Here is a 13,234-nt window from a genome sequence, read left to right as displayed (position 1 = left end):
CCCAGTAGTTTGTGTAAACAAGAAAGATGGAAGCATCAGACTCTGTGTTGATTATAGAGCTCTGAATGCGGTTACCAAAGCTGACGATTTTCCGATGGAAGATGCCATGGATCTAATGTACAATATAGGAAGAGCCAATGTAATAAGCACGCTTGATCTTCTCAAAGGTTATTACGCCGTTCCTATGGAGGAAGAAAGCAAAGAATTTACATCTTTCAAAACTCACCGTGGGCAGTATCAATTTAAAGTTCTCCCATTTGGATTGAAAAATTCCGCTGCCACTTTTCAGCGAGTTATGAACAAGTCACTAAAAGAGTTCAAAGAATTTTCAAGATCATATATTGACGATATTGCTATTTTCTCAAAAGACTTCGAAACCCATCTTCAAGATTTAGAAAAAGTCTTTACAAAATTAGAATTATTAGGATTTACCATCAACGTGAAGAAATGTTCTTTTGCGAAACTCAAATAAAATATTTAGGACACGTGATTGGATCAGGAAAACATCAACCTGACCCGGAGAAAATATTAGCCATTCAAAAATTGGAATCGCCAAAGACGAAAACTCATCTGAAAAGCCTTCTAGGACTGACGAATTACTACAGGGAATACATCCCAAGCTATGCAGACGTCGCATACCCCCTCACTGAACTCACGAGAAAAAAACAACCGGAGATGCTTGATTGGAGAGAAACTCATGAGTCTGCTTTCCAACGGCTCAAGGAGAAATTGGCGAAAACAACGGAATTGATTACCCCTACCCCCAACGAGCATTTCATCATCCACTCTGATGCTTCGCAGGTGGGAGTAGGTGCCTGCTTGTCTCAACGGAAAGGCGACTCAGAAGTACCAGTGTGTTATGCCAGCCAAAAGCTTTCTAAATCTCAACAGAATTGGCCCACTATTGAGCGAGAGGCCTATGGAATAGTATGGGCATTGAAGAAATTCGAGCCTTGGATATTTGGCTCCCCAATCAAAATTGTGACCGACCACAACCCACTGGCATTCATTGTTAAAAATGCTCCCCAATCGTCTAAGCTCCAAAGGTGGGCGCTTGCCCTACAAAAATATAATTTAAGTATCGAGCACTGTCCGGGAAGAAATCTTAAAAACGCAGATGCCCTTTCCAGACTCCCAATCTCAGGTGATTAAAAATAAATAAACTGCCGAGGTCAATGCAAACTTGGTCAGTTAGTGTTAAAAGTTATTTCATGACTCTTATATTTTTTTTTATTAGAGACTCTAAGTGTTTATATGCTTATATTGATATTTACTTGTGGATGAATTTAAAATAACAGATATTTGAGGTAAGTGCTTAATTAATTTGAAAACATATTTTAAAGTAAGATCTTTATAATTAAAAAAAAATGAATGATTTAGTGGTTGAAAAATAGTAAATTTCATTGTTTACTTGCATAATTTTAAGATATGATTAAAATCCACGGAAATATAATTATTGAATTGTAATGTTTATACATGATCTTTAAGGTGTTATGGTTTAAAAATATATTTTTTATTTTGGTTTGTAGCAATAATTGTTTAATTAATAATGTGAGTATTAAATATTATTAGTATTACTGTGTGTCAGTAGGGTATAGTTAAGGTGGATAATTATTCTTGTATTAGATATTATTTTATAACTATTTTTGCTATAAAAAAAAAGGTTATATAGGATTGAATTGTTGATTGCTAGCGTTATAGTGTATAATTAATGATAACTGAGTTTATATATGAGTAGTTTGAATATCTCATCTGTTTAATATTCCTATTATGTTGTCATTGGAAATATTGCATAATCATGTTTATCGTATGTATCATTCTGTATTATAATTTTTTTTTGATCGCAAACAGTTGTTTTTTTAATTTTCAGATTAACGATTAATTATTTGTAATATAATCATTATCTTAGGGGGAAAGGTGTAATGTTTGGCAACTGTTTGGCGATCGTTCAGGCGCACTTGGCGCATTGTGTCACCCCTTCGGGGGCATGCTAGGAATCGAGGTAGAGGTATGTTTATCTTGGTCGGGAGAGGTTCTCCCTTGGTTGTTTAAGAGCTGGATGCTCGAATATAAAAATAATGACTAGTTTCTTTTAATTTTTAATAAAGTTAAGTTTATTATTATGAAAATCTGGTGTGATTATTTGTATGGAATATAGTCATTACACTGAGTATCAAATTATATGCTGATCTTGGGGAAAATTGCTCCACTCAGCAAGCAATAATCTCCCTAGTTCTGGTGCATATGCAGGAGGTGGTTAACAGACTGCAACTCATAGGCCAAGCATGTCCCACACATGCTCTATTGGATTCAAGTCTGGTGAGAATGCTGGCCATTCAATACGGACGATGTCCTCAGATTGTAGGCATCCATTTGCTTGTTTTGGATGGGCGCTGTCATCTATAAACTCAAATTATGCATCCATGATGCCCCTAAAATGTGCATGTTGTATGAAAATGATATCCTGATAAATTTGACCTGTCATGGTTCCAATTTGAACATGCTGATCTGTTCTAGACCCCAGTGTAATTCAACTCCAAACAAACAATCCTGCACCACCTTAGCAGTGTCGTTAAATAATGTTGTCTTGGTGGTAACGGGTACCTGATGCTTTCTGTAAGTCTGGTGTGAATCAAACTGCAAGCAAAACTTGGGCTAGTTAAAAAAAAACTTCACACAAGCCCACTGTGAATATGTCTACTTTGCATGTTCTCTACTCTAGGCTAATCGTTGACAACAGTTAGTTGCCATGATTGAAACACATCTGAAAGCTTACGAGCATATATACCAATATATCCCAAGCATCTGTGCACTGTTTGTCTTGAAACTGTGATACTCGTGGCTGCAGATAGCTAACGAAACAGGTCAGGTGCGGTGTTCAGCCTGTTTATATTGGCAGTTGCTGCCAAGTACCGGTCTTCATTTTACATTGTAACTCGGGGCAACCTGTGCTGTAACATCTGACATCTTCATCATCGTAAAATTGTTGTTAAAACCTAGAGCAATTCCAAGTTCTTCAGATATGTCTATCTGAGTATACCCACATTTCAAGTGGCTGATAATTCTAACACATAAAAAATTTCCCTCGTGTCCTGTGTAATAACTATTCAGTGATTCTACTGAGTAGCTTACAGAATGCTTGTGAAAAATTTTATTTCTTTGCCACCATTCCTTATATACCTCTTTTTTACACTATCATCATTGTGACCTATTATAAAGCATCATTTGGTGACTCTTTATTTCTTGATGTGTGTCATAATTCTACACATGAAGTTTTTTTAGAGTTCAATTTCTATGTGCTTCTGAATTATTAATAATTTATAGACATGAGTGTAAAATCCTGACTGTTAATGACTTCTGCAATTTATTGCAAAATAACTTTTTGTGTGTTCCATTTTGACCATGCTTATTTCTTTTTCTTTTTAAATAAATAATGAATCCAATCCCTAATTATTTTTTATATAACTTCACTTCCAACAAAATATTATTTATACCATCCTGATTTTAAAATTTCTTTTACAGGGATGAGATTTCCGCTTTTTTTCAGATTTTTCCCGCTAATTTCCGCTGAAATTTTTTTTTTGCACAAGTTAAAATATTTTATAAGGAATTTAATTTTCCACGGAGCGAAATTATTGAAGTCTTTATTCCTCCCTCTGAAGTTTCTTTAAAAATCATTTCCTTGGGATAAAACTGGTTGACCTTTATACAGGGATGAGATTTTTTTGTCTCTCGAATTTCAATCATTTTATCAAAAACTCCGATTCCCCAAAAGTTTCGTTTTTTTTTTATATATAAATATCCCGCTTTTTTTTAAAAATTCAGTCGTTGAAGTAAAATAATTATATTTATTTACGATTTTCAAAAATAAACAGAAAATTCTAACTACATCCTAGCTGCTAACCCTTCCGCATTTTTACTTATATTAGCTATTTTCTCCGATTTCACGCACAGAAAATAAGATTTTCCGTATTTTTTTATCCGTCGGCGGGATAGCTCGTATTTTCGTAATTCAGACGTCGCTGCTTCTTGTATTCTGGCGATTTAGGTAGAGTAAATAGAGGTGGATTTGCGGTGAAAATATTTATTTGCTCATTCAATTAATCTTGTCAATTTTTATTTATTATGTCTAAGCAAAAGCAATACAAACAAGCCTTTTAGAAATCCCAAGTCCAGACTCTGCAAATAACTCGATTTTTATTCACGCGATTTTAATATCAATCATCGATTTTCGTATTTACCTGATTTAAAAGTTGCGCATTGCGATTCTTATTCAGGCGATTTAAATATTGTACATTATGATTCTTATTTACGAGATTTAAAAATCTAATATCGTTTTTTGTATTTATGCATTTTTAAAATCGCGATTTTATTATCAAACATCGATTTTCATATTTACCTGATTTAAAAGTTGAACGTTGCGATTCTTATTGAGGCGATATAAATATTTTACATTGCGATTCTTATTTACGAGATTTAAAAAACCAATATCGCGATTTGTACTTACGAGCTTTTAAAACCCTATGTAGCAATTCGTATTCACGCGAGCTTAAAATCCATTGTCGTGATTCGTTTTTGCGGTTGTAATATCGCGCGATTTAAAAATTATGCATTGTGATCTAAAAATTACGCATCATGATTTGTATTTTCGCAGTTTTTAAATTCGATGTAGAGTTTCAAATTCACGTGATTTAAAAGCCTCATATCGGGATTTATAATCGCATGCTTTACAAGTTTAAAAATCGCACTTTTTTTGTCAAATTTTTGTTTATATTTATTTTTTTTTCCTTGGATTTCCTCTCTTTTTACTTTCTGACAACTCTCATCCCTACTTCAGGGATGCTACGCCTGCGCCATTTGCGACAAACTGAGACAAAACGGCATAACTGCGCCATTTTGCGACATTCAGCTCAGTTTCTGCCAAAGCTGCGCCATTCTGAGACAAAACGTCCAAAATTTGGCAAACCTGAATTCAGTTTCAAATATTAATCCGCATTGCCGTGAGTCATTGGAGATCATTTTGCCGTTCACGTCTCCAAGGGATGAAAGACTTCCACGAAAAAGCGGAAATCCGCTTTTTTCTCCCAATTTTTAAAATTTTCGACCATGTTCCAAAAACTAAAATTTTTAGGGAGTCCAATTAGAGAAACCCAAGCCGCCGGAACGATAGTCGGATTCCCGCGACTTCCGCTATAGAGTGGAAAGGAGTCTAAGTGTTTCGTTTCGACCACCGATATATGATTTTTTTTTTCGTTTGGCTGATTTTCGGAATTTTAAATATTAGGAATTGCGCTGGAATATGCTAAAATCGCGATTTTTAATCAGACGATTTTAATATCAATCATCGATTTTCGTATTTAACTTATTTAAAACTTATGTGTTGCGACTTTTTTTACGCTGTTTAAAAATCGTACTAGCAATTCCTATTCACTCAATTTAAAAATTCAATATCGCGATCTGTATTCCCGCGAGTTTAAAATCCAACGTCGCGATTCGTATTCACGCATTTTTAAATCCAATATTGCGATTCGTTATCACGCAGTTGTAATATCAGATCCCGTTTTTCGTATTTGTACGCTATTTAAAAATTACTCATTGCGATTCGTATTCACGTGATCTAAAAATTATTCATCGTGATTCTTATTTACGCAATTTAAAAATTCAATATCGCTATTTGTATTTTCGCGTTTTTAAAATCCAACAGCGCTATTCTTATTCAAGTGATTTTAAAATTTAAAATCGTGATTCATATTCACGCGATTTTAAAATCCGAAATAGTGATTCATATTGACGCGATTTTAAAATCCAATATCGTGATTTGTGTTTTTTAAATCCAGCTGCTCGATTCATATTCACGCGATTTTAAAATCCAATATCGTGATTTGCATTTTCGTGTTTTTAAAATCCAACAGCGTGATTCATATTCACATGATTTTATAATCCAAAATCGCGATTCATATTCACGCGATTTTAAAATCCAACCGCACGATTCATATTCACGTGATTTTAAAATCCGATATCGTGATTCATATTCACTTGATTTTAAAATCAAAAATCGCGATTCATGTTCATTCGATTTTAAAATCCAATATCGTGATTCATATTCACGCGATTTTGAAATCCAATATCGCGATTCATATTCACGCGATTTTAAAATCCAAAATTCGCGATTCATATTCACGCTATTTTAAAATCCAATATCGTGATTCATATTCACACGATTTTGTAATTCAATATCGCGATTCATATTCACGCGATTTTAAAACCCAAAATCGCAATTCATATTCACGCAATTTTAAAATCCAGTTTCACGATTCTAGAAAGAAGTAGAATTAAGTTTTTTCTTGAATTAGTTACTGTAAAGATGTGATATATTTTTCTACAGTTGTTGCATTTAAACAATTACTAAGTGCATTCATAATCACATTTTATGATTGTATATTTAGCTATACAAATTAAAAGAACATAGTCAACTAACTAATCTTGTGAATGCAAGAAAGTACAATCTACTAGTCAATGCCAATAAACTAAAAAGTTTACTTTTATACTTAATAAAGGATGCAAGTCATTTTAGAAAGAAAATTATATTTATATGTGTCTTTTTAAATTGTTTATAATAATTTTTAAATATTTCTGTTTTGATATAAAAATGTATATATGCTAATTTTTGGCTATTAAGTGCTCCCTAAAATTTTCTTGAAAAATTCCGACCTAAAATATTTCAAAATTTCACTGCACCTCCTGAATTCTATCAAAGAGTGTTTTTTTGTGTTATTTGCATTTTCTTAAACTCTCATTATTTAATTACTGAATTTCTCTTTTAATTATTGAAATCTGTAGACCTTTCATTGTAACTGAATAGTTATATATTTTGAGATGAAATTTGAGCTCAAAATAAAATGGGTATTTTCCCTTTTGAATTACTGAAACTAAATAGATATTTCTTTTTAGAAAGTTAACACCATTATATTTTAAAAAATAAGAAAGTTAAAATTTACTTTGTAAAATTTTGGAACAGATACTATTCATTGGCATAAATGATAAATGCAATATATATGAAAACAACAGAGTCCATAAAACAATTTTGTGGACTCTTATAATCAATCATATGCAGGTTTTTTAAAATCCTAGCAATAGTGAATGTATGTATAATTGTAGTACTCCTAGTATGCTATTAATGGTTTTATGGATCCTGAAAATTATCTTTATATTGTTATCCTGATTAATAATCATTTTAGCTGAGATAAACTGAGTGAAAAAAATAATTTTAGCTGAGACAAACTGAGCCAAAAAGAGATTTTAACTGAGACGAAATGCAATTTCTGGTGAGACAATTTGATATTTTGCAAGTAGCATCCCTGCTACTTTTATTGCCTAATATTTTTCATGAATTTATTGAGCTGTTATTATTTTAAATACTTAAGAATCTTCAGCAAGATTAGGAATAAAATTTTTGCCTGGCACATTGACATGCCTCATTTAATATTGCAGGGGTGGTAGATTTCTGGGGCTACCCCGGATTTACGGATTTTTAAAAAAATATTCCGGGTCTCTCGAAAAATATTTTCCGGGATTTCATTTCCTTTTGCTCATTCATCTTTAGCGTAGCGAGTGGTGGACAGAGGGGAGGGGAGAATACTAGAAACGTCTCGCTTCCTGTCCAACCAGCAGGATGCGGTTTCGCTCTTGTATGGGGGAAAGGGGGAGTGTTCATTTTTTCTCTAATGCTCCATTCTTTCACTGCCTGCCCCCGTGAACGAGTTTTTGTATTACTATTGACAGTTGAAAGGGGAATGCGAGATTTTTATCGTTTTTTAGGGTTAAGTTTAACACAGCGAATATCTTGCTCTCACAAATTACTTTTCGTTTGTTAGCATCGGCGCGTGTTTTGTGAGATTCTTTTTTTTATAACTTCTTGTGATATAAGTTTATTTTATATATTCTTGTGAAGAGAGTAGAAAAGAAATATCCTTCGAAAAACGATGATGTCATCAAGCTTGATAAAGGTCTTAAAAACAAATTCCGATGGGAATGGTTGGCTCAAGTGGATGAACGCAACGAAAAGTTTGGTGCAAAAAGATCGATGAAGCTGGAAAGTGTTTCTGTATTTGCTGCAACACTTCTATCAAATATTCAAATGAAGTTTTAAAGTCTTTAAAAAATCATTCAAAATCTCAGACGCACAAGCAAGCCCGCGAATCAGATATCAGTTCGCAAGTGTTGAATGCTCTTTATCCAATTGATGGAAATTTTTTCAAAATAATGAAGATGAAAACAAACGTACTCTGGACATGGCTTCAAGAAAAGCTTTGCTGCTCAGTTTTACAGCTGAGAATTCTCTTTTGTTTTCGATGGTGCCAAAGTTAATCGAATTAGCGAAAACCCTGTCCATGGATGTTTCAGCATTAAATTATATGCAAATGTCAAGATCGGCTGCTGCTTATAAAATCAAATATGGAATAGCAAGAACGATCAAAGAAGAACAAATCGAAGAGCTGAAAACTTCGTTCTTTTCATTGAATATTGATGAAAGCAATAATAGGTCTTCTGAGAGTATTCTAGCTGTACTGGTGCAATATTTTTCGGAAAATCAAAACAGAATCTTGTTGCGTCACTTAGCTTCCATCAAATTATCAGCCTCAGTCTGCAATGCGATGGGGATATATAGCTCCATTGTATCATTATTTGAAGAAAACTGCGTACCGTGGAAAAATCTAATAAGTCTGTTAATGGACTCCTGTAATACTATGCGCGGTGCAAAAAAAAACAGCGTAAATACGAAGATAAGATCACTAAAAGCTCCTCATTTGTTAGACATAGATGGAGACACCTACGATACAGCAAATAATTTGGCAAAAAAATTCACTGAGCTATTTTTATAACATCTTGAAGTTTTGTTGGATAATGTATATTTTGACTTAAAGAGCATAGATAAAAGAGAAATATTTTTGTAATCTGTAATGTCCTTGAAATAAAACCGTTAAAGCCACTTTCTTAGCTGGATCATCGGTGGCTTTATGTACTTGTAGTTATTGAGTGTTTTAATTATTTATGGGATGCTTTATTGGTATTCTATTTTTCCTGGACTGATGTGATGTGGATGTGAAGAAATGTTGATTGAAGTAAATCAACAACGAGAATTATCTGCTGAAGAGGTAGAACAAATCTAGGAAATCCAAAGTGGTTTAAAGTGTAAAACTTTAACCACTGAAGGCAAAGATAGAAAGAAAAGAATTGTACGGAGATTATTTGAACGGCAAAAAAAAACTCTGTGTCTCATAAAAGTTTAAGAGTCAGTTCTGCCCCATTTCAATTATGTTAAACTTTTCCAGAGAAAAGAATGTCTTCTACGTGAACTGCATATACAGATGTTCCACCCCACAAAAAAACTTTTGACCTTTTTTTTAAAACATGAGTTAATTTTTAAGATCAATTCTTATAATGAAATTCTTAAGATTGACGTGAATGATTAAAAAAAAAAAAAAAAACCTACCTTCCTGATAAACTTAGATCCACCGGGGTAAATGCTGCGCACTCTGACATGAAAGAAATTAAAGAGGTTTTGAGAACTGCATATTCACGATATGCAGTGTATATGCCCAAAAAATTACCTTTAAATAGTTCTCTATTGATTGTGTTGTCTGCCTTAAATCATGCCTTAAGAGGAGGAGGAACAACATATACTGCATTAACAAATTTGGCTCATCTTTTACCGAATGTTATTTCTAAAGAAGAACTATCTCTTTTAGACTCAGAACTCAGAGAGTATCTGATAGATGATACTTTATCCTATCAGTAAGGTAATGGTATGATTTCTTTCTGGAACCACATAATACAGCTAAAAAGTGAAAATGTAGTTAAGTATCCATTACTTTCCAAAGTGGTAAAGGCAGTTTTAACTTGTTTTCATGGACCCTCCTTTGAAAGCACTTTTAAATATATGGATGACATTGTGACTGACAGCAGAACATCTCTAAATGTTGAAAGTTTAGACTCAATTCAAACTGTTAAATATTATTTGAACTCTCTGGGTCAAAGTACAATTGATGTCTTTGTAACTAAAGATCCAGTTCATGAGCCTATGCAAGGAAATTTTGGACAAAATTTATTGAGTAGCTGGAGAAGCTACAATCAAGTACTCAGTTCCAAGAGTGCTACTCCTGGTTCATCAACCATCCATTCAGAAGCGTAGGAGTCATCTATAGTGGCAGAAAATATTCTGGACAATGAGGGTAGCCAGCGGAAGAGAAAAATGCCACGGGACAATATAAATAAAATAAAGCAAATAAAAATTGGAAACTTTTTTTAAAGAAATGATGAGATGCATAGTAAATAATAGGATATTTTTTAATAAATATTTATACGGAAGAATTAAATATGAAGTGTGCTCAACTTTAATGTGTTGTAAATAATAATAGGATATGGATATATTTATTTAGCTATTTTTTTGTTTAAAATATTTATACAGAAGAATTAAAATAAGCTATGAGCATTTTTCAACTGGTTCATTTCATTGACCTTTTTTATTTGTGTTCTTACACAGAATTAATAAATAGCCTTTACGTGACTGATATTTCATCATTTATAGTTCAAACAATTTCTAGCTCTTTGGATTTAGATTTGTGCCAGTCAAGACTATAGGTATATAATCAGATTTTGTGATTTTATATGTTTTTTTTTTACATGTTATTTTCATTTGAAATCGTACCAATTTTAAATACAATAGGGTTTGCACTATAGTGACTTTCAGGGTTTCTTTATATTTCATCCTTCACTTTCAGGGATTTTGTTACTAAGTCACTATCACCCCTGATATTGTTATTGATATATAATCCAGCTCAAATTGCTGAACAATTAATGTCACTTTATTTATAAATTACCTTTTTTTCAAGGCCTGTTAGGTTGCAAAATTTAAAATTACACTTAAATTTTTTTTTAAATTTCTTATTTGCAATATTTATATTTGCTACCTCTCTACATTGTCACCGCCAAAATTTAGGCAACATTTGTCTAAGTTGGATCTAAATCTTGTGGTACCAATTATCGAAAACAAAGGCTATCAAAGGTAGCCATCTTTGACATTTAGTTTCTTATGTAATATAATATTTTACTTATTTCCTATTATAAAGTTTCATTCATTATTCAATGAAAAATATATTTCTGATGTATAATAAAATATGGTAAAATTCTGTTGACACTTAATTATTTTGTTGACTTGAAGTTAGGTAATTTTATTTTTGCAATTGAGTAATGAGTAGGAACCCCTCAATTTGTTTTTGCAATGGAAATTTTTAGTGAAATGTTGGCCGTTACCAGTTGTGGTATAAAAATACGCCAGTGCTTCTAACTTAGCTATTTATAGCATTTGAAAAATTTCTAGATGGTATATAATTGTTTTAATGATTATCATGTTTTTCACTAGGTTCTAATGTTGGATGGAAAAAATTAAGTGCATCTTTAGCCATTGCTGATAAGAAGAAAGAGATCAGAAGCGAAATTTCAGAAATAATGAAGAAACTGATTAAGTGAAGGCTGGAAATTATTTTTTTTATTATTTCCCAAATAAAAAAAGTTTTCTGCAAGAAAGCTTTATTTTCTCTGTAACGTTATTCTGTGTCAATGTCGCCACGATTGGCGATCGCAACACTCGAAAGCGCCATCTGGGGAGAGACCAGTTTCATGCCTTTAGCCCTTTTCCCTTCCCTCTCCTCCTCTTTTCATTTGTATAGGAATGTACTACGATATTTTCCCTTTTTTTAATATTTTTTCAAATTTCCGAGATACTTTTCTTTAGAACTATGTTTAATGTAGTTTTTAGTTCCATATGGTTTTCCAACTTAAAAGATTTTAATCTATATGAAAATCAAGAGAGAAACTAACGTACTTCCTTCCTCTGTGACTTTCCACGCGCTAATGGGGAAAGCATGTGAAGTGTTGCCATAGGTAGAGAATGGACAATTACAGTCAAATTTTTTTATAATTTTAATGCATTCAGAATCCCTCAAAACTCCCAGAAAACATTTTATTACTTTTCTAAGAAGGCTATTTATTTAGTTATTTTCAATCAAAAAACGCTTACTTTCGTTTTCGCCTGAAACGGTGAGTCACGTGATTATTCACGAACTGACGTCACACGTGTCCATCTGCCGTTCACTTACAGTAGCCGTGCTGTGAAAACCAATACGTTCTTGCTTTCGTTTAAATTTTCTAATTAAATCCAACCATTTTAGATGGTCTAAAGCTATCTGTATAAAAAATTTCGCCTTAATATCGCTTAATAAAAATTTGGATTTGATATAACGTATTTTTATAATGTTAAATTTCAGTGGTACCCACTGAAACATTGTTAATACTTGACGAAATTTTCTAGCTCGGAATATTTAAGATTTTTTAGTTCAATAAAAAAAGTGCATGGTATTGCTTAAAAATGATGCGTTATAAATACAAAATAACTTCGTTTTTTCATTTTTTAACTGTAATCTTAATTTTAATGTATACTTCAAGTTCATTTGGAAGATTTATTTTCATCTTAAGTGAAAGAAATGTTGGATCAATTTCTTATGTAGAATAAATAGTTTTAGATTTTAAAATGTAGGACAGGGTAAGTTACTGATAATTTTTATCTATTTATTCTAGCGTGAATTCAAAGCATGTAATTGTCTTCACAGCAGTAGCCTCTTAAAAAACTTGTGATCTCAGCAAAACTTTAATTTATATATATATATATATATATATATATATATTCCTGCAGATTTTATTAACTTTACTTTAATTGTCTTAATCTATGTTATAAGTATTTGAAATCAAGCATATGCATTTATTTAGTTCTTTATTGCAGAAATAAGAATAAAATTTCATAAATGCATATAAAAAAAATTTTCGCCATAGCAAAGTTCCTATTTACTCAAAAAATAAAATTATTGAGAAAAAATATCAACATTACTGTTTATTTTTTAATTATTTAATAAATTATTAAGAATGTGCATTAGAATTTCTCTCAATTTTGTATAAGTTAATTTTTTATTTTTCTTCTCTAGCTTTAGTGAAACAAAAACTTCCAGCTTAATGATATTCGCAGAAATTTTGTGGATAAATAAGTTAATTAGATATGGATAAATGAGAAATTAAGTGAAATTTTAAGTATAACTAGATTATGGTGTTGTTGATGGTCAGATATATTTCAATGAACTAGATTCTTGAAAGTGTTGATACGTTTTCGGCTATACCGTATGCA

General features: G+C 32.1%; 1 protein-coding gene across 3 annotated transcripts in view; it reads left to right on the top strand.

Moving 5' to 3' along the window:
* The window catches only part of LOC107442720 (A-kinase anchor protein 7), a 76,002-nt gene extending 64,416 nt beyond the window's left edge, over nt 1-11,586 (top strand). For all 3 annotated transcript variants that reach the window (XM_087154756.1, XM_087154754.1, XM_087154755.1), the window contains one exon: nt 11,423-11,586. In XM_087154756.1, coding sequence (XP_087010882.1) covers nt 11,423-11,529 — 107 coding nt within the window. In that variant the 3' untranslated portion in view covers nt 11,530-11,586. The remainder of the gene's footprint in view (nt 1-11,422) is intronic.
* Nucleotides 11,587-13,234: the final 1,648 nt, after the last annotated feature.

Source organism: Parasteatoda tepidariorum, chromosome 11 (genome assembly GCF_982258835.1).
Source record: "Parasteatoda tepidariorum strain Cologne lab strain chromosome 11, Ptep-v5.0, whole genome shotgun sequence".
Classification (NCBI taxonomy): Eukaryota; Metazoa; Arthropoda; class Arachnida; order Araneae; family Theridiidae; genus Parasteatoda; species Parasteatoda tepidariorum.
The sequence above is the reverse complement of the archived record's forward strand: the minus strand, read 5'-3'. Positions and strand labels throughout refer to the sequence as shown.